General features: G+C 56.9%; 1 protein-coding gene across 1 annotated transcript in view; it reads left to right on the forward strand.

The window, feature by feature from the left end:
- Positions 1–22,355, forward strand: part of LOC144717223 (SH2 domain-containing adapter protein B-like) — a 90,586-nt gene that overhangs the window by 31,511 nt on the left and 36,720 nt on the right. Inside the window, exon 4 of the mRNA XM_078592607.1 lies at positions 12,150–12,713. Within this exon, the coding sequence (XP_078448733.1) occupies positions 12,150–12,713 (564 nt within the window). The remainder of the gene's footprint in view (positions 1–12,149; positions 12,714–22,355) is intronic.

Consider the following 22,355-nt stretch of genomic DNA (forward strand, 5'->3'; position numbering starts at 1 on the left):
CCCTCAATGTAAACCTCTCCGAGTGGGAAGTTCAACTGCGAAGAGCTTCGAGTTTAGCTGCTGCCAACCGTGCGACTGGCGCAGGATCTGGCGGAAGGGATGGCAGAGATGGCGAGGCGAGGCAGTGGCATCGGCGGCGCTGTCTCGGGATGCGCACCGGCCTCTCTGACTTGGAGCTGTGCCTGCGCAGCCACCCCGAGGAGCTGCCTCTAAATAATTGGGGGTACGCGGTGGGACTGCTTCTCCTCCTGTTCATGAGTGGGGGGGGGCGCCCCCCCCCCCTTGTAGCCCCCCGACTCCCCCCCCCCCCCCCACTAATGATGAAGTTGCTACCCCCAGACAATGAAGCTGCCACTGCCGTCGCGCGGCTCTGTGTGATGCGGTGAGCGTCCGTCGTCGGCGAACATCGCGCTGCATTAGGGAATTGGTTTTACAAGCGCAGCTCCCTGTGTGCAGAGAGAGTAGAAATCCGATGCAGCGTGTGGGGAGGTAGGTAGGGAGGGGAGTTGGAATGGATTGCAGCGTGGCCGAGGCAGTGGCGTAGCCACCGAGTGTGCAGGCGGTGCGACTGCACTGCAACTCACAGGGAAGGAGGGACCCAGGGGTCGGGCTACGAAGAGGGGGGGGGGAGGGTCGGGAGACCGCACACCAACGACGCGACGTCGCTGTGCCGAGGAGATCTCGAGCCGAGTGCCCCCAGGTGCGAGTACAGGTTCGAGTTGTGGCCGTGGTTTTATGACGTCGCTGTAAGCGGTCGCATTTTCAGCGGCGGTGAAACGACACGCGTCAAAATCAATCGGCGCCACGAGGCGCCCGTAACGTCGCCCCGCGCCTGAGCCGTGGCGGCCTCACCGAGTCTCGAGACAAGTTTTCAGGAGGAGCCCCGCTGCATTGTGGATGTTTGGTTGGTTGACCAGACTTGACCACGCTGGTCAGGGCCGGTTGCTGAAGGGATTGGCTCTGAACCATTCAGCCATCAATCTTGATTTGAAGCTTTCGTCACTGCAGGAATCCATACTCTTTGGTTCGTTCGGTAAAGTCACGTAGGTCAATGAGTGATCAATGACTCCCACCTGAAGACGGTTGCTTGTGTGGCGATCGAAACGTCGTGATCTATTATTATTTTTCTACCTACGTGGTTTTTCCGAAAAAACCAAGAGTATGCATTCAGCTATCATTCGCCATTGATGTTAGCCCCGCTGCACATGAACGGGTGGGTGGCCAGCACCACGTACAGCCGCCTTTGTCTCCCCAAAGTTGATGCTTACACATCATATCAGGTGCTCATTTAAGGCTGGGTTGACCGAGGGGAGGCCCAGGACGGTAAAGATATTTTGACTCCGATGCTGGTTATGAGTGGGAATCGAACTCGGACCGCCGGGTTCATAGCGCAGCGCGCTAACCGCTACACTACCGCTCCCCACACAGGGCACGCGCACACACACACATTCAGGCAGGCTCAGCGTAACGTTGCATGAACGGGCGAGTGCGAACACGCGCAACTCGCGTCGCGGGTGATCCTGCGCGGCTGTAAACGAGCGGGGCGAGCCGATTCGCTGGTACGGAGCGCGCCCTCCCTCGAGTGGGCTTCCAAAATAAATGTTTAATTTGTGATCACAGCTCAACACAACACCGTTTTGTCCTGGTTCTCTGTCGGCAGCCCCACCAGCTGTTGGGCCTCTCCCTCCCGCGGGCTCGCGGGGGGCGAAGCCGCGGCTCCAGTCCGAGTGCCGCAGTGGCGTCCAGGTGAAGCGCCGATTGTTGTTGTTGTTGTTGTTCGTTGTAGAGGTCGTGGTGCAGTTGGCATGGGGGGCGGTGGTGCAGCGGTTAGCGCACTGCGATATGAACCCGGCGACCTGTGTTCGGTTCCCGTTCACGGCCAACACCAGCGACGATTTTCTGAATCGGTCCTGGGCCTCCCCTAGATCGACTCAGCCTCAAATGAGTACCTGGTGCTGTGTGTAAACATCGCCACTGGGGAGACAAAGGCGGCCGGGTGTGGTGCTGGCCACTCGCCTCCTTCGAGTGCCTTGCCGGCCATCATGAGGTGCTCGCTAGCAGCACTAATGAGTGTCTTTGTCTGTGGTAGAGTTGCCTGGAGTGGCGTGGTGCGGTTGGGTGGATGGTGGTTTGGTGGGTGGGTGAGTGGGTGGTGGTTATATGGGTGAGTGAGTGGGTGGTGGTTATGTGGGTGGGTGAGTGGGTGGTGGTTATGTGGGTGGGTGAGTTGGTGGTGGTCATGTGGATGGTGGCGGCTGCGTGAGTGCTGGCTACGCGGGTGGTGGTTGCGTTGATTGCGCGATGAGGCGCGGTTGCTGTGTGTGGTGGTTGAGTGCGGTGTTGGGGGGGGGGCTAACGACGCCCCCCTCCATCTGCCTCTCTCCCCCCCCCCGCCCCATGGGCCCGCGTCGCCGTTCGTTACGGACGTGGCCACGCGCCACATCTGTGTCGTCGTTAATATTTCATGCTTTATTATTCCCATCCCACTCCTGGCCGAGCGCGGGCCGAGCCTCCGTTTGCTGCGCCGCCCCACGTCGTGGCGTTCTAATCCCCGCGGCAAGAGGTCACGGCAGAGTTCGGGCTGGAAACTTACAGCCGGCGATTACGCTTTAATTTGGGTCGCGAAACGAAGGGTTCCGTTTGATCGCTTGGCCATTGGGGGGGGGGGGGGGGGGTGGTGCGGCTGAGCCTTTGATCGCGCGTTTGTTTTGTTTGGAGAGGGAATCACTCGCATGAAATTATTTTTGTCCGCACCACAAATTAAATTCTAAAGCTGAGTAAATAAAGGAATCGTAATTTAAAACGTATAATGCAGTACATTAGTAATGCATAATAAATTGCTGAAAATCAATGCGATATATAATATAATAAGAAGAAATTCTACGCAAATATGTACATGACTCAAACATTCATCTGATTGTGTCGACCTTCATTCGGTGCCGAGTGGCCTCGCCATCCCAATGAAGCACACGTCACGCAACACCCACCCCTCCTAACAACCTTGGCTCTCCAGCCACAACCTCTTCTGGCCACACTCACTCTCAACCTCAATCTCTCCTCCCCGACACAACCCCTATCCTATCCATACCACCCTCCGCCACTACCGCTAACACCCCAACCCTACTCCCCCCTTTAATGGGAACATCTCCATACAGCCGTCGGAAAGCATTCACACATCCCCGCCGCCACTGGTCCCACCTAATGGACGTTGCATTTGCTGGGCGGGCAATCGCAAAAGGGTGCCGCCGGGGCGGGGGGGGTGAGGTGGGGTCACGGGAGCGGGGTGGGGACGACGGTGACGCTGTGGCCATGGAGAGGCCACGACCCCAGGGCTCGCGTGATTCGCCGTCTTATTGAACGGCTTTTGCCATCACATTTCACCTTTTGCGTGACCGTCGGGGTCGCAGGTCAGCCGCCCTCTGCGGCCGCACCACACTTAGGTTATTGTTCTCGGCCTCCCGAGGACAGAAGCTGGCGGCGGATCTCTCCACGAAGCAGGTGGCCCTCGACTCGGGAGCTTCCAAACGTTTCTCACGGAGCCACTCGGGCCCACAGTGACAGAACGCCGCATCCCTCCATCGGTCTTTGCGAAGCTCTAAAATATTTACGGGATCCCAGGACACCAACAAATCCAGAGTGGCCTTCTCTAAAGCCTGGGACCACGCGTGGCGATTTATTACAGAACGATTGTCGGGTGCATTGCCACCCTGTTGACTGAAAAATCGTGCTCCGTTGCCGCATCGGCAATGATTCCTCCTTTGCCGTTCATTTCTCATTGTTAACGGATAGCGCGTAGAACGTTGGTGCAGTGGTCAGCGCACTGTGCTACGGACCCGGCCACGGCTAATATCAGCGGTGAGTGATCTTTCTGTCCTCCCAATTCACCAACACGCACTGACCAGCGAGGCGCGGTGTGATAAAAACAACACCACGATAGATCAACACTAAAGGCAGTTTAACACGTAGGCTTTCGCAACCAATATCATCCTTAATAGAGGTTTTTGGGTTAGATCGCGTACATATATAAATGGGTAGTTAAAACCCACCACCACCCGACACAGCCAACTAGGAAGGGTCGTCACGTAAACAGAATGTGGCCAATTCCCCCCCGCCCCCCCACATTGGGCAAGAGCGCAGAAGGGTGGTAAACACATCTCCACAAATCTGGCTGTCGCCTGATGAAGCTAGTCGTAATTACTGGCGAAACGTCGTACTCAGTTTGTAAATGTTGTGGCTTGGCTCTCCAACACACCGGTTAGTGCTGTACTAGTGACGAATTGGCCACGTTCTGTTTACGTGACAACCCTTACTAGTTGGCTGTGTCTGGTGGTGGCGGGTTTAACGACACAATTATATATTTACTCGATCTAACCCAAAAAAACCTCGATTGTGAACACTAAAGGCATTCTTCCAGCAGTGGATTTACACAAGGGCCGTACAACAGATTGCGCAGATGCTGACCGAACAAACAATAGCAGAGTGAGAGGTGGCCATTGGCCTGTAAACATGAAGCAAGTTTGTCGGAGAACCCTAGACCGACGAGAGAGTCGCCTCCTGGGCTGAGCTGGGAAACGCCTCTCGGGAGTGAATTTGGCTGGGCGTGGATTTTTCCTTCATTCAGTTTCCCAGCCGCTCGTCACTCTGCAGCGGACGATATTTGGACGGGGCTGGCAGGGTGAGCCTTGTCCCTGCACCGGGTCAATCTCGTTGAGGGATGTTGGCCAGCGAGAGCGGTGAGGCGAGCCAGCCGACCTCACCTCGGTGACCTCACCCCGGTGACCTCACCTGGCCGCTCGACAGCCATGTCGCCGAGATCGCAGCGGCGGGGTCCGACGGTTCCCCACCTCGACGGGCAGTCGGCGCCACCTCCGCACAGCTGAGTTAATTACTGCGAACCCAGGGACAGATTAGGATCCAATTAAGGTCGACGGGTTTAACCGTAGGTAGCGATCGCTGTGAGCTCGATCGACCCCGGCACTACGTCATCGCTGCCGCCGCCGCCACTGCTGCTGTTGCTGCAGGAAACAGAGATGTCGGCAATGAGTTCTCGGACGCATCGCCGCGGTGCCGTCAGCGGGCATTACTCCTCGCCGTTATGGCGCGCGGTTGGCAGGTCGTTAACGTAAATCACGGACATCGGAGGGACCATAACCGCGCCCCACGGCGCCGCCTGTAATGGGCTGAGATGTGGACCCCGCACTTTGGCTGACCTCTGCCAGAGTGGTTCCTCTTCTTCGGAGCCTGTGACCACCGGATCAGCCAATTCCTGACGAGAGTCCACAAGGGCACTGTGATCATTAGTTGACCCTTCTGCGGGATTTTGAAAATGTGTCATTTGTGCTGTTATCTGGGCAGGAGGGGTGGGTGGTGATGCAGAGGTTGGCACGCTGCGCCATGAACCTGGCTACCTGAGTTTGAGTTCTGCCCACGGCTAGCATCAAGTGGCGAGTGATATCTGAACGGGGCCTGTCCTACTTCACTAAACCGCACGGAGATTACACAACTCCGCCATCGCTGATGCCGTGTGGGAGGGAGGTGGTCATCCAGCAGTGGATTGAGAAAGAGTCTTAGCTCTCTGGCCAGGAGGTGGCCTCATTATGGTGTTAAGATAATCAGTGGCGCTATGTGGCATGTCAGCATCATCATCATCACGATCACAATCAAAACTACTGCCATCAACTTCATCGTCATCATCACAATCATCATGAGTAGCATGTACATCACCCTAATCATCATCATCATCGTCGTCGTCATCATCATGCTGTTGTCCTTCCCCACACCTTCAATTAGCACGGTTGACTACGTACTGTGCGAAAGAAGTTCAGCGTACGTACATCATCGTCGTCACCATTATTTTCATTGTCATCATCTTGATAAATCATCATCACAACCATCGTCGTCGTTGTCACCGTTTCCGTCGTCATCGCCGTCCCAGTGGAGCGGAGTGAATGGGAGCCGCTCTGCGTGGAGGTTTGGAGCGCGAGGCGGTTACGCAAACGGCGCCGGTTTCCAGCCAGACCCTAATCAGGCAAATCCCGATGATTTCTCCAGAGCCTCGAGCTTCATTACAGGCCACCTGTCGTTTTGCAATCACAGTTCATTTTGCTTACGGAGGGGAAATATTTAATGTTGTGTTTTTTTCGAAATTTCATTACGTTACAGTGTTCCATTTTGTCGCTCAATTTTCCCACCCTCGCCTCAAATGTGCGTGTGCGTATCTGCCCGTCTGCGTGCGTCCGCCCGTGTGTGTGTGTGCGTGGAGCGTGGCACGGTGATTAAAGCACTGCGGTACCACCCGTATCGTTCAAATCTCAGGCACGGCTAGCATCAGTGACGAGTGAAATCTGAACTGGTTCTGGCCCCCCTCGCCTCCCTGGCCGTCACTGATGGCGCCCAGCAAAGTACGGTCAAAATATCTTAGCCAGGGCTGGGCTGCCCCTGGGTGGACTCGGCTATACAAAGAAATTTGCACCTGGTGCGGCATTATAAACATCAGCGGCGGGGAGGCAAAGGTGGAAAGGCGTGTGTGTTGCTGGCCACCCACGCCTTCACAGGTGCTCGCTGACGACACTTGCCCCAGCAGTCTGTTAAAGGCTACACGGGGGGTCTTTGTCGTGTGAAATCAGCCGTGCGGGCGTTTGATCGCCGGATTTGAAATTCTAATGACGCGTTCCGCTGCGGCCAGACACCGAGCGCTGCACCTCCTGACGGGCGAGTTCGGTCTGAGCCCGAAGGTGGTCGGCGCGCGAGCCAGAACCGCCGTGCGGTTATTAAAAAAAAAGAAGCCCCTTCCGTTCAGAACGACGCGGCAAAGTGCGGTCAAAATAACCCCTACGGGCACGGACAGGCAGGCCCTCATCCAACAGTGGATTGAAAGAGTTTCTGTACGTGACAAAGGGGGCTCAGCGTGCGCACGCACGTGACACGCTGCTCAGCAGGTGCCGCGAGCGCAGGGCCGCCGTTTCTGCGCACGGCGGCGGCGGCCGCTGCTGTGCCGTAATTGCCTTCCCAAATATTCCTCTGTCTGAACTCCAAGCCCCCCCCCCCTCACCCCCGCCTCACCCCCGCCTCCACCCCCCTCCATCCTCCTTCATATCCTCGTCGTCACCTCCACTCGTGTGGTTCTCTCTCAACTTGACTTTGGGTCGACCGCCGCTCGACGGTCGCTCGCTTGATCCTTCTCCGCGGCTGCCCCCCTTTGTCTGGGAGGGATTATAATCGCTCGCTCTCTCTCTCTCCCCATGTCGCTCATCTGGCTAACACTCGCGCTGATTACAAGCGCGATAAATGGATCTTAATTAATATCAGGAGCGTCCTGCTCGTCATGTTGGGGGCCACTTTCTCATGGCCCATGGTTTTTGTTGCGTGCGGGAGGAAATCAGAATGCTGGGAGAAAGCCCTCCTGGTGCGATTGGGCGTCACTCAAAACTCCCCGCAGGCATCTGCGTGGAGTCTCAGCGACTCGTAGTGTGGGGGTCTCTCTCTTCCCCGTCTCACAGCCGCCGAACGATCCTTCCCCTGCTCACTTCACGGGGCGCCCTCTCCCCATCCCGAGCCTTCACAACCTTGGGGGGGCCCAGCTCTGCCACCTAAACCCATCGATCGTTTGCCGCGGCGTAAGACTCCACGTGCCGCACTCTCTGAGCCCCCGCTTCCCTGACCCGCACTGACCAGCGCGGTGAAGTATGATCACACAAGCCCCCCCCCCCCCCGCCATAGAGTGTAACACCGCGCCGTCGTGCCACGTTAGTTTTTGCCGCGCCGTTCGCTGCGGTGCGAGGGCGGAGATGAAGCGACGGAATCGGATCGCGTGGCAGGTGAATCGTGCCATCGCAGGACCGTCGTGAGAGGTGGCCACGGCCTGGGGCGGCTGTTCATCCAGCAGTGGATAGATCGTGTCTGGTGACGACGACGTCCCTTGAAGGGTTAACGTGGCCGAAGGAGCGGCAGGTGAACGGAGATTGGATTCCTGGCTCCCCCTTTGTTTGTCATTTAAAGCTCGAGACGGAGGCCCCGACTGAACCCGGCTGAACCTTCCAGCGAAGATGGATTGAGGTCCTTCAGTTTAGCGCTTACACAACTGATCGTGTGTGTGTGTGGGATGTCGTGTTTATTAGTTTATCTGTGTATACACATACGTATGTGTGTATCTAGATTTGGGGCTGCACGTGTGTGTACTGCACTGCGTGTGTGTGTGTGTATGAGGTTGCGTGTTTGTGCGTATGGCATCGTCTGGGATTGTGTGTGTGTGTGTGTCTTTGTTTATGATTGTGTGTTTACGAGGTGGCTTGTATGTGTGTATTTGTGTGTACCAAGCCATGTGTGTGTGTAGTGTAGCGGTTAGCACGCCGCGTTCGATTCCCGCTCACGGCCAACGATGGTGACGATTTTCTGAACCGGTTTTGGGCCTCCCCCTAGGTTGACTCAGCCTCAAATGAGGACCTGGTGCGGTGTGTAAACATCGCCACAGGGGACACAAAGGCGGCCGGGCGTGGTTTTGGCCACCCACCCCCTCATGTGCTGTGCCGGCCCTCATAGGTGCTCGCTAACAGCACTTGCCCCAATGGTCTGTTATAGGCTCCACGGGGGATCTTTGTCTTTGTGTGTGTGTACCAGCCGTGTGTTTGTGAATTAGCACGTGTGTGTGTGTTTTTTATTGGTCTCAATAAATTCTTATTTTCTCTCGTATCTCGCGCGTCGAATTTGCACCAACGTGGAGCCAAGCGAGGGATGGACCAGAAAGCGAAGATTAGATGGTGGAGCATCCAATTACGACGGTTATTAGGAATGCAAATAAGCAATTATCTGTAAACTGCTGTGTTAACTGTGTGTGTGGGGTAGGGGACATGGTTATTGTGCAGATCAGTGTGTGTGGTGTTTTTCCCAGTGCACGGAGACGGACAGGGATTTTTAATTTATACCCAGATAAGATGCAGTCATTCACATTAACACTACGCCTGCCTCTATACGTGTGTCTGTCTGTGTGTTGTGTGTATATCTGTGTCTTCGTATCTGTGTTGTGTGTGTGTATCTATGTATCGTTGTCTTTTGTATTTTGTCTTTGCGTGTGCATTCACGTTATGCCTGTGTGGCGGTGAGCATCAGCACAATCATTCGTGCATTGCGCTACAAACTCGACAACCTGAGTTCAATTCGCGACCACGGCCAACAGTGGCGAGTGACATCAGAACTAATCCTGAATCTAAATTGACTGAACCGTAAATAAATACCTGGCGTGATGTGCAAAACATTAGCACTGCAGAGACAAAGGCGCCGTGCCGCCCACACCACCACCGTTGTTCCGGCCTGAGTAAGTTCTCGCTAACAGCACTTGACCCAACATCCTGAAGCTTATATGGGCTATCTTTGCCTTTATGAATAAGTGACACGTTTCGATAGCCACTGATGTTGTGTTTACAGTGGGTGTGAAATACAGCCACGCCAGCGCGGGTGCCCGCGTCTGTCTCTTGAACCCTCTAATCCTGCCGAGATGAGAGGATATTGACAGACGTGGTCTCGATGGAGCCAGCAGGCCCGTCAGAAAGTTACAAGACGATAAATTCGTTGATCTTTGATCGATACAAATGTTTTGCCTGTGTACGGAATGTTGGCAACCAACTTGAAAGATGACGCGCGTATTATGAGCAGGTGAGAGAGAGCTCATTTGAGATGAGGCATCTCCCTGTCACGGCAGACCTGGTTGGGGGGTTTAGTGAGTGCGGCAAAATAACCCCCCCAGGAAATTCCCAACCTGTGAACACAACCAAACTCCGAACGGCGAACTCGTCAACGCCATCCGCAGCTCCAGTGAGCATTGAGGCGGTGCTCATCTCCCGTTTACAGCCCTGAGCCAGTGGTTGGAATTCCACATTCCTACGGCAGGGGCGAGTCTATCCATAGGACAACCACCGTTGACTTGCACACACAATGTTACTTATTTTATAAACCCCAGAAGAGTGATGGGCTGCGTCAACCAACCCCCCCCCTCTCTCCCAAGCAGGATTTGAACTCCGAACCTTGCGATCGCTGCAGGCCGCTCACTCGCTACCACCGGGCTACGCGGCCGGATTGGTAAACCGATCAAGCACGGGGCTGACTGACGCAAATCCCCGTGTGGTCCACCAACCCCAGCCCCCCAAGGGCCCGGGTTCTTGGGGCCTGCATAGCCAGCGCCGTCAGCGCCACACCCCCACCCTCCCCACCATCCCATTCGGCGATGTCTCTCCTCAAATTGAGTGATTAATGGCTCTCTGCGGGCAGCCCGTGAAACCGTGGGATTTGCATCGGGAGCCGCGTGGGGGAAATTCAGTTCCCCTCGTCCCTCCGTCGGTGACTTTCATGCTGCGCAGCGGGCGGGAGACGGCGCGACGGATTATGATTTATGGTCGCCGTGAGTGGCGGCGGACACGGGGGTTGGTGGGGGGCGGGGGGAAGGGGGACAGGAGGGGGTGAGCGACCGGGCAGAATGTGTGGGGGGGGTAGGGAGGGTTGTGTCGGAGTTTTCGCGCGACATTTTTCTGCGGAAAATACCGCGGCGCTTCTCTGTCTGTCGCCCACTCGGGCCTGGGGCGGCGCTCGTTTTGAACGTTGGCCTCGGTTGAGGCGAAGGACGCAGCGGCGGCCAACGGAGGGGACGCGCCACGGAGGAGGTCCGCCGTGGAGTGTGTGAGCGGTGCGGTGGCGCTCGCGGTCGATTGCGGTGTCGTCTCTCCCGCTTGTTCCGCCTCCTGTTGTTCTGTTCGCTCAATCGGCATCAATTTCACATTCGCATATCCATTTGCGTGTAATTTCCACGAGTCAAAGAGAATCAATTCTCACGCCCAAGATGCAATGCGCATATCGTGAACATCATTGAATAGCTTCGAATCGACCACGTATTCGCTGTAAGCCGAGCGTGTTTCCTCGTCCCAAACGATCCACCCGCAAGCAGTCCATCAGAATCGCGCATTAGCGCTTCGTTTTTTTAATGCAAGAATTAATTTCGTTCCAGCCCACGCGCACATGGATTCACGGGAGCTTACACACGTGCGCATGCACGCAATTACCATAATTAATGAAGAGTAATTAATTTAAAATCTAAAATTATATTGACTGCATAATTGGCCAAGCCTGGTATAAACAGGGCAATTATGACGATCCAGCATAATTTTAAAAACATTCGCTTAACAAAATGTGAGGCTGCCGAGTGGAGAACGCCGTTCCACTCGGGGTGTTAAACGGGGAGCGGGGCTGGCGGTGGGGGGGCTGAGTGGGTTGGGGAGCTGGGGGGGAGGTGCTGGGACGGTGGGGGGGGGGGCTGAGTGGGGATGTGGAGGGGTGGGAGCTGAGATGACGGGAGGGTTGTGGCAGTGGGGGAGCTGGCTCGGCGGGGGAGCTGGGGTGATCGATGCTTGAGCTCGCTCACATAAACATCACGGTTCAACATCATCGGGAATCCTTTCAGTCACCTAAAGAGTGCTTTTGATTTGTATTTACTAGAATGGTCACGCTCGCCTCGCTGGGTTGTGTTGTTTTAATTCCCATCGGCCTCTCCAGACACTGAGCACCGCACGGCATGTTGGGAGAGTGATGGGGAGAGCGATGGGGAGCGTGATGGGGAGTGGTTAAGCAGAGTTCGGTGTGACGTGGTGAGTGGGTTAATGAGGTGGTGGAGAGCGTGGTGCAGATGTTTTTTGAAAGCGGTTGGTAAAAGCAGTGGAAAACGTGCTTGGAGAGCAGTGGGTAGTGTGGTGGGCATGATGCTTCGAGAGGGGCTGGACCGGGTGAGTGAGAGAGTGAGAGTGCTTGGAGAATGATTGGGATAGTGGCTGGAGAGTGGTGGGAGAGAGACCAACACTAACCGTAACTTCGAACCGCGACCCTGTAGGGTGTAGGTCACAGCCCCTCCCAGAGTTTTCCAGTCCCAGCTACCACGCACCTCTGGGTGTGTGAGCCCTGGTCGCTCGCAGAACAATTCAGCTGCCAAGGATGCGGCTACATTCTACGCGGGGCATCGCCAGCCACCAGCACCGCTTATCTTCGAGAAAAACATTGTCACCAAATCGGTCCACGCTTACAGTTGCTGTGACCCTTTCCGCCATCTGTGCACATGACCCCCCCTCCCGGACTCCCCACTCACCCGGCTCCGGCACCGTTTCTCGCCACCGCAGGTGCCAAGAAGCACAGCCTCAAGGACACGCCGCCGCGCCGGCTGCCCCTGTACGACACGCCCTACGAGCCGCGGGACGACGCCCCGGCCAGCCCGGGGGCCGGCGGCGGCGGCGGCGGCGCTGGAACGCCCGGCGGCGGGGCCGTCGGCGGAGCCGTCGGCGGGGCCGTCGGAGGGGCCGTTGGCGGAGCCGTCGGCGGGGCACCCGCACCGAGCTCCGGCGGGGTCGCCGGAGGCGCCGGCGGGGCGGGCGGCGCCAACAACGGAGGAGGCAGCGGGTGCGCCAGCCCCGAGGGAGGGGGGCCCCCGCTCACGCCGACGTCCGTCCGGACCCCGCCGTCGGCGCCGCCGCCGCTTTCGGCTCCGGCTCACTCGCCGGCACGGGCCACCGCGCCGGCGCAGGGTCAGCCGGCCCAACCGCTGCCGGCCGCGCCGCAGCCGCAGGCGAGCCTGCCCGGAGACCCGCCGGGGGAGCGAGCGCTGCCCCAGGACGACGAGAGACCGGCGGACGAGTACGACCAGCCCTGGGAGTGGAACAAGGAAAGGATCTCCAAGGCGTTTGCAGGTGGTGGAGCGGCGCGCGCCAGCGCGCTCGTACACTCGTACATGCGCTCGCACGTGCCCATGCACGCACTTGCATATCCGCACACTCTGAGCTTACACGCACGTGTGCACTCACGTGCCCGCTAAGACAAAGCTCCCCCATATAGACGGCTCGAGCGAGCACCTAATTCCTACACAAAGACAAAGCTCCCCCGTATAGCCTTGGCAGGCTGTTGGGGACAACGGCGTTTGTGAGCACCTATGAAGGACGACATCGCACATGAAGGGGTGGGTGTCCAGCACCACGCCCGGCCGTCTTTGTCTCCCTAGTGGTGATGAATACACACTGCACCAGGTACTGACTTAAGGCTGAGTCGACCTGGGGGAGGCCCGAGACCGGATCAGATAATCGTCACTGGTGTTGGCCGTGAGCGGGAATCGAACCCGGGTCGCCGGGTTCATAGCGCAACGTTGCGCTAACCGCTACACTACCGCTCCCCACTGTTCACACGTACACTATTGCACAGACACCTGTTCACACCTGCACATGTGCCTGCAGTCACCAACGCAACTTGCATTCGCACGCTCCCTCACACTCGCACACTCCCTCACACACCCGCATGCTCACACTCGCACGCTCCCTCACACTTGCACGCTCCCTCACACTCGCGTGCTCACACTCGCACGCTCCCTCACTCCCTCACACTCTCACACACCCTCACACCTGCGTGCTCACACTCGCAGGCTCACACCAGCAAGGGAAGCGACGTCCGTGTGAACCGCTTTTCCGCTAATTTTCTTCTCTTCTTGGTTCTTTCGGTAAAGTCACGTAGAAGGGAAGTAATCTTCCCTTCTTACTTCCCTTCTACGTGACTTTACCGAAAGAACCAAGAAGATGAATCCCTGCAGTCACGAAAGTTTTAAATCGAAATTTTCTTCTCGTTTACGATTGCAGCGTTGCCCGAGCGGCATCCGGTGCGGACTTGGGGGGTGGGGGGGGGGGTCTCGGCTTCCGCTCACTTTGGAATGCGGCCTCCAATCTGAGATTGTAAGCAACACTGTGGCCTTCATAGGGAAAGCGTGTAACATGTAAGCAACATGTAAAACGTGGCGGGCCACAACGGCCCTACTTCGTGGTACATCGAGAGGCGCAGGGCGCGTGGCGGGCAGCGGCCTGCTCGTGCGCTTCCTTGTTCAGGCTGCGGCCACTCCTCCGAGTGGTCCGTGCGGAGACGCACAGAGCGCGGGTGGCGCCCTGCACCCGCGCGCACAACGCCCTCGGGGTCCGGGGCGCCGAGAGTCGTTTGCCACGCAGCCTGCCAAGACCGCGTCGAGTTGGCAGGCCAAACAGATCCTGAACATCGCCGGGCTGATTGACCGTGTCGATCGCGGCAGAGGCCTCGCTGTAGCCACCGTCTCGCCTCCCGCGTGAGCGCAGTGCGGATTTGTTTCTACTTCACTCGTAGTCTCGGCCTGGCTGACGACCCCCTGTGGACGCTCAGTCGAGTCCGCACGAGACGCCCGCGGTTGATCCTCTCGCCCACCTCGCCCACTATTATTAAGTCGGCCAGTGAGCGAACTCAGTAAATCTCTTGATGTTTTGTGGACAGCCAATTACCGGTTTTGGTCTTCTGCTGTGCGCTGCAGCCTCTGGCAGCGCGACTAAATGATACCATTCCGCGTGTTCACTCCAACTCGTTTGTCTCGTCTCATCGTCCTTAATTTTGTCTGATCGTCGTTCATCTACTCTCATCTTGTGGTCATTCATCTCGTCACATCGTCGCACTTGGGTCGTCGGTGAGCAGCAATCATCGTCGTCATCGTTAGCCGTGATGAATTCCGTCCATGAGCCCTACAATTAAATAAAATCTCCCGCTCTGACCCGACAAACATTTTCGTCGCTAATTCCATCAGCGAAATTAACTCTGCCCTCCCATCACCTTTCGCTTCCAAACCAGGGGCACCGGGTCTCGCTCCTACTACCAAGGGGATCGGATGCCTGCCTGACCCCCCCTCCATCACCACCCCCTCGGCACGGAGGGGAACGGCACTGGCAGGGGGCAGGGGAAACGCGAGCGCGGTGGCTTTGTACATACGTGCGTTCGCCGGACAGCGACCGCACGGTCCGTCCCGTTGTTCTCGATCAGAGGGCCCACACACAGCCGCCGCTGCCGCCACGGCTGCTTGGGACGTGGCTGGAGCAGCGCGGGGGGTGGGGGGGGTTTTTGATGGAATCTCTCGCTCGGGGTGACCTGTAACATTTCCCTATCTTTGCCTCCTCGTTTGCGACGAGTGATGCGGACCGACAGGGAACCGGTCCTGAGCCGGGGGTCGCTGCAGCCGAAGGGGCATAGCAAAAAAAAGCAGCGGTGAGAGTGAAACGGGAGATGGAGAGAAAAAAATCCTCTCCGATAAATGTTGCGGCAATTCTTAAAGGGCTCGTAGTTTGAATATGCTGTCTAAGCCCCCCTATTTCTTCTAAGCGATAAGGGAAAAGGTCAAGTGCAGCAAACTAATATTGAAATGTCATCGATGTCCTGTGGTCAGTGGCATTTACCAAACACGAGCGGGCATACGCGCGCCATTGCGTCTGTGCGTGTGCGTTGCTTGTGTCTGTGCGTGTGCGTTGCTTGCGTCTCTGCGTGTGCGTTGCTTGCGTCTGTGTGTGCGCGTTGCTTGTGTCTGTGCGTGTGCGTTGCTTGCGTCTGTGCGTGTGCTTTTGCTCGTGCGCACACATGCGTGTGTGTGCTTGCTTGTGTGCTTGTGTGTATGTGTGTGTACGTGCACATGTGCGTGTACACGCTTGTGTCACGTGTGTCATGTTTGTGCGTACGCTTGTGCTTTGTGTATGTGTCTGTATTTATCGTCTCTTCCAATTTGAGAAAAAAAAAGTCTTGACCTCAAAGCCCGTGCTGAGACCCTCTTGGCAGGAGGAAGGATGTCGTCCGGTTATCGCAACCTTTAAAATTCCCGTTCGTCTCCAAGGGAAACGATTTTTGAAAAGAAAAAAAACATAATTTGGTTGCCGGAGGTGCTCGGTTATTGGAGGCCGTGTGTTGAGTTATGGACGGTGGTGGGAACGTGGCACGGGGAGCCCCATTTTGGGGGGGAAGTAGAGAGAGGGAGAAAGAGAAAAAAAACATGTTTTGAACCCCGAGCTCCGTCAACTGTCGCGTGTCATGGGCGTGCGCGTCGTCAATAATTCCGCCCGGCGCAGATAAGTGCCGGGAGAGAAAATTGCTTTTTGTGCCCGAGCATCGGCGGAGCGAGACGCCCATTGTGAGAGGCAGCGGCCGCCCCCTGTCGCTCCACGCGCGGCCCAAGGGGAGGGGGGGGGATGGCATCGCGGCCTCCACGGGATGTGACCTTTGACACCCATTCCGCTCTCCCGAGCGCCGCCACTCTCCCCCGCTCTCCCGGCTTCACCGCCGCGGCCGTCGCGTTGCAACGCCGGCAACGCTCTCCGTTGCTCGCGCTTGGCGCCGCCTCCACGTGCCAAACGCAGAGAACTAAATCATCTGCGGCGCCGTCGCCCAGCGCGCCCCGCCGGGCCCTGCTCTCTTCTTCTCTCGTTTCACCTGGCCGCCTGTCCTCTTCCGCTCTCCTCCCCCGTTCTGCTCTTCCGCTCGCTCACCGGTGCAGCTAATGGCTACGTTACGGCTCGGCCTAACTCGTGTGGTGTGCGCTCTCCACGCTATCGATCGCTCCACGTGGCGTTGGCCGTCGTGGCCCCTCACTGCTCGCCGCTCCTCTCCCATGATCCGTTTTGATGGCGGAGGAGGAAAGGTGAAGGGGGCTGGAACCAGATGCAACTGTCGCGTCTAAATTGCTCGGATCTGCTTTGTAGGAGTGAGAGTTTCTTCGTTCGAGCGATGGTAACTTAAGCAAGGAGAGGGAAGGAGCATACAAATTTAATGAAGGCAGAACCGTGTGCAGGTTTCATGTTGCAGATGACAGACACTGGGCATTGATTTGACTGCGCTGCTTTGTAGTTCCTCATTAGCGTGTAACGTGTACCATTAAACACTTGGGAGAGTTTTTTTTTATTTGGCTAATTAGAAAACTTAAAACAGTCATGTCCTCAATCGCCACCAACTGTACAATGCCGAATTCTGATCATTAAACTCCTTTGATGGGCTGCAGAGAAAGACAAATCCAAAGACAATGAATGGATAGTCAAATAGATGGACGCAGCCAACGTTGATCAACCGACCGAAGCTCAGGAGCGAGGAGAACGGGGGACGGGCGGCAGGGATGGGACGAGATATCCGGAGAACTGCCGCCACTGGGAGTTGGCGATGAACCAGGCCGAAGGACGACGGCGCCTGCCTTGGCTTGACAAGACCCGCCGCCGAGCGAGTCTGATCCGCAGCCTCTCATGCGGAGTCGCCTCCGTGGCACCGGCGTTCGGGTGAAGATCTCCTCGCGACTCTCATCACGTGGCAACGAAGATGCGTGCTGTGTAGCTCCTCGCTCCATTTGCTTATCCAACTTCTTAGAAGGCTGAGGAGTCGCAGACCTCCATTGTGCGCCTTCAATCCACGAGTTTTCTTCTTCGTTTAGCAGCTTCATCTTCCGAGTCTACACCTTGCAGTTCTTGCAGTTCTTCTGTCCGTGTGCTCATCTTAAGAGACTGCATCTCCTATTGTCCTCACTCTGTCCCTTTACTGTTGGAGTCTTCATTCTGCCTTAGCCCCGTGAGCCCGTGTGCTCCGGTCGGTATCACGACGACAAAAACACAACGCGTACGTCAATCACACCGCGGCCTTAATAGGACAAGTAAGTAATTGGCGACGTTTCAGGTATCGACCCTTATTCACAGCGATGGATGGGTCATTACCCGAATCGTCGCCTCTTATATAGTTTTCATTTTAAGGCCACAGTTTTATCTGACGGATGTGTTGAGTTTATTGTTGATTGTGCACGATCGCTGACGCAGCACCATCACCAAACAATTCATTCTGCGCGGTCTCCCCGTGCACCTCCTGTTTGTCAAAGCGCTCGGTGTCGGCACTGCGAGTGCCCAGCGCACCGTGTACATTCGGCACGGCCCCGCGTCACATAATCTGCGCGGCAGCGTCGGGGGGCGGTGGTGCCGGCCGTGTTAAGGCTCCTGATGCCGCCTGCTCTGTGGGATCTGAACGCAGCGCGGTGAACCTCCGAGCGTCGACCCTCGTCTCGCCGCGGAGCGACGGCTTGGCTTCTCGGGCCCTTCGGGGGCCGTGTGTCACTGAGCTCCGGGCATTCGACTCGCATCCTGAAGACGCGAGTTTCAAATCCCGGTCGCAGCCGATAGCTCCACCGTGCCTCGAGAGTCTGCTCTGATGAGCCTACCGATTTGTTGTAGTGAGCAGTTGTGTCGTGGCATCACTGGCTCCGGTGACGCTGCTGGAGGTGCGCTCCGCCGCACTCCTCCCGATTGAGCCGGGCGAGACACTTTGGGCTTCTTCTCAAAGGTCTGCCGAAAATTCTAAATCTGTGCAGGACGAGAAGGCAGCCGCGATTTCATGAGCCAAGGACTCGGTGCGCCGAGGGAGGGGTGGGGCGAGCAGAGAGGAGAGACGGGTGGGTGGGGGGGCTGAAGGAGAGTGGGGGGGGGCAGGGTGGGGGGTGCAGACGCCCGCGAGTCCCCTGGGCCCCGGGACAGGGCTGCGTGGATGAGATAAGCCTCGTTCACGCTGGGCGTAGGAATTAAGAGAAACTTCCATTTCCTGCGGCGGCGGAGGCGGCGGCAGCGGAGGTAGCGGCGGTAGCGGTGGTGGAGGGCGAGCCGAGAGAGAGGAGTGGGGAGCGGGGAGAGGGGAGTGGGGAGCGGGGAGCCGAGAGCCGGGAGAGGGGAGCGGGGAGAGGGGAGCGGGGAGCGGGAAGCGCTCTGCTGGCAGCCTCGCCCGGTCGCGCTGCCTTCCCCGAGGCTGGCGCGACTCACGCGCGCGTTCCCGCCACCCGTGGGAACGCTGCTGCACGCGCGTGCGTGATCGGTGGTGCGGTGGTTAGCGCACTGCGCTACGAACCTGGTGGCCCGAGTTCGATTCCCGTGCATGGCCAGCATCAGTCTCGAACCTTTGCCTCGGTCGACTCAGCCTTAATTGAGTGCCTGGCACGGTGTGTGAACATCAGGAGACAACGGCGGCCGAGCGTGGTGTTAGCCACCCGCTCCCCCTTGTGCCATGCCGACCTTCGTAGGCCCTACTCGCTTGCAGCGCTTGCCCCAACAGTCTGTCAAAGGCTATACGGGGGATCTTTGTATATGTGCCGTAAATCTCTCATCGTCGTCATCAGCCGTGGCCATTCCACCGGTGGATGAGCCAGCAGTGGCCGGCCGCCTCCTCTCACGATCCTGCGGAGCGATAACCCCACGAGGAGCTGATTTAATTGCTCCACCTCCAGGTGGATGTCCTCTCGGACGCGTTCCATTCCGTGTTCTTACTCCGTCACTATTCTTCGTCCCTTCTGGCGACACGTCCTGCCCAAGCCCACTCAGTGTACAATGTGTGGATATAAAAAATATAAAACATTCGTGGAAGTATTTTTCCCTGTTTAACTGTAAAGTGTCGTCGGCAAGCACCTATTAAGGCCGGAGCACACACGGGTACACGATAACAACGGCAGCTCCGATGGTGGTGACATCACCACAGCGATTGTGCCAGGCTAAGTGCACTTTGAGGCTGCCATGTGAAGTTTGGACAGGCTCTCTGGCAGGGAGGTCTCGGGGCAGACCCCAGGTGTTATGGGTTAAGTGACTGAGATGATTGTCAGATGCACCACCTGTGCTCCCCACTGCCACTGGCACATGCACATACACACACACACTCGGCAAATCAAAATCACATCGTCTCGCTCGTCAAACCAACTGTTCAGGCGCTCATCTCCTTTGTTGGTCCTGAGCCAGAGCTGAAAATTCCACATTCCTATACCAGGTGCCATCCTCTCTTTGGAACAGCGATGCAATGCCGCAGACGAGCGTGCACGGATGTGATTGTGTGAGATCGGGGAAGTGGCCTGTCTAGCGTGGGTGTCACTCCGTGTTGGCGCTGGGTGATTGGGTCCGCCTGACAATTGTCACTGTGCAACCGTCCTTTTTCCAATCATGTGTTGTTATTCTTTTCTCCTCTGGCCCTTGTGCTCTCTCTATATCTCTCTCTCTCTCGCTCTCTCGCTGGCTCTCTAAAACACACAAGGCGGTGGGCTCTGTGAGCCAAGAACACAGCATCAGGGACTGCTTGTTCGAGTTTATCCACAGCCCGGGGGAGATGAGTGCATGGTTCTGCCTGCATGGCTGCCACAAGCCCATTCTCCCTGCCCCCACCGCGTTCACGAGAAGCCCGTGCGATCAATCACCGTCCTCGTGGGCGAATGTAAAACGAGTAATAAACCTTCTCACTTTCGTTTCCTACACGGCCTCTGGACCAGCGACGTAGCGAGGGCGGCGCAGGTCCTGGTACGGGGAGTTCAACGGTCCCTGTATTCTGGCCCCTGGGCCCTGTGCAGTTGCACCTCCTGCACACTCAAAGTGCACGGATTGATTTACACGCAAGCTCGTATCACGCACGTGTCCGCCTGTGTCTATGAATGCGCACCTCTCGATATTGACCGATGCGTCCTCGCTGACGGCCAGAAAGTCAAGGCCTCAGCAGCGTTGGTTGACCTTTGTGGAAGGAAAATGGTTGTTGCGAGCGTGTCGTGGTCGAGGAAGTTTTCACGATGAAGTATGACGCTACCACGCGCGGTCGTTCTGTTGGGCCGCGTCTGAACGTCACCTAACGGCGGCGCCGCCCATTTCACTCCCCGTCCCCGCTGTTTTCTCCCTCGCTGCGCACCGCGGGAGGCAGGGCGCCGGCGCTTGGAGGGCAAAGGTAAAAAAAAACCCGCGTGGGGCTTTTCTCTTGTTTTGCCGGCTTCGCCGCCGTCCATTCTCCCGTCGGTCCCCGTTGGCACGCACGGGGCCGACCTGCCCCGCCGTTTGTGGCGTTGCTCTGCTGCTGCTTGGAGGCGCTCGCCTATCGACCGCGTCGCTCCCGTAATTTGCGGCGGTTAGCGGGGGTTGAGATTGTGCCCCCTGATGTTTGAGTTCCGCTTGCGCTGCGCCCAACGCTGCTGCTTGCTGCCACGTGCCTGCCTGCCTGCCTAGCGGCATCACTCCCAGCTTACCTGCCTCATGGGCACATGCATACTGTACTCAATGTGTTAACGTACTTGCCTACCTTCCATTTACCTACTCTTCCACCCATCTATGTGGCTACCAACCACGTGACCTACCTGCTTAATTACATACCTACCTATATCACTACCATCTTACCTGCACACTCTCTTACCTACGTGAGGAGCAACCTTCTCACCTTTCAACCTACCTACCTGTGTGACTTCCAACCATCTTACTTAACGACGCCATGACCGATTTTCCAGCCAGGTTACCGACCCACCAAACGACTCGTCACGCTCGTCAACGACCCCGTGGCCACAAAGCAAAAGTAAAGAACGTGCGACTTCCGGGGCAATGGCCCTTCTGCTTGATGGCGTGTGTAGAGATGCCGGAGCCGTCGCGCCAACCTCCACCTCCGTTTACCTACGGACCAGTGGGACGTGTCATTTTGTAGCATTGGTGTAAGGACGCCTCAGTTGTGTAACACGCGGAAAGAGCTATTGCCACACAGTGGTGCTGATGATGATGATGGAGACTGTAAGAGCAGACCATGGACGTCACGTGTTGACTTTGCAATAGCTGAGGAATCTGGCAAAAGGAAGGAAGCGATGGCTTCGTGTGGCGGCATCATCCACATCGGCCATGATGACACCTTGACCTGCATGTGATGTCCAACGTTTCGGGCAAAACTTAAAACGAGTGACCACCCCGCCACCCTCGGTACCTCGTACCCGGAGCGAACTGGGACACCCGCACGTTTAAGGCGGCGGTGGCTGCGTCCGTTTCACGGAGACGCTGGAACAACAGCGGTGCCGCGACGGGCGTGGGCAACTTCCCATGAAAACCGAAACGACCGGTGTTTGTTGGTGAACACCGGATCGTGGAATATTAATTTCCCCGCCCTTCCTGTCGCTCCCACCACCACCAACACTACCACCACCCAGCTCCACAGCGACCGGCTACAGCGGCCGATCCGCGAATCAGAAAAAAAAAAATTAAACCCTCGGAAAATTGCTCCGTTTCACCGGCTGATTGTGCGTAAGATTTGTCGGGTTTTTTTCCCCGGTGCAAATTATATCTCGGCGTTAATGATGGCGCAGCAAGAGCGGAGAGCGCATTGCGGATCGAGAGCGAATGGGAGGCCTCGCTGCGCGGTGAGCGACGGGCTAAGGATGAGGGCACAGCGTGGTGTGGGGTAGAGTTAGGGGTAGAGTTAGGTGTAGAGTTAGGGGTAGAGTTAGGTGTAGAGTTAGGGGTAGAGTTAGGGGTAGAGTTAGGGGTAGAGTTAGGTGTAGAGTCTGCTTGATGAGAATATCAGGGTTGGCGCTGCAGTCCGACTGGTTCTAATGGTTGTGGTTAGTAGCAGTGCTGCATTCTGCTTGCTTCGTGTAGATAAGAGTGACGTCGTACTTTGCCAATACGGTCTTGGATAAAAAGTCAAAAGCCTACATCGGCAGGTTCGCGCTAGTAACAGAACATTCCACATTCCTTAGACAGGGGCCAGGATATCTACAGGACAGCAAC

Source organism: Lampetra planeri, chromosome 3, assembly GCF_965212315.1.
Source record: "Lampetra planeri chromosome 3, kcLamPlan1.2.h2, whole genome shotgun sequence".
NCBI classification, from domain to species: Eukaryota; Metazoa; Chordata; class Hyperoartia; order Petromyzontiformes; family Petromyzontidae; genus Lampetra; species Lampetra planeri.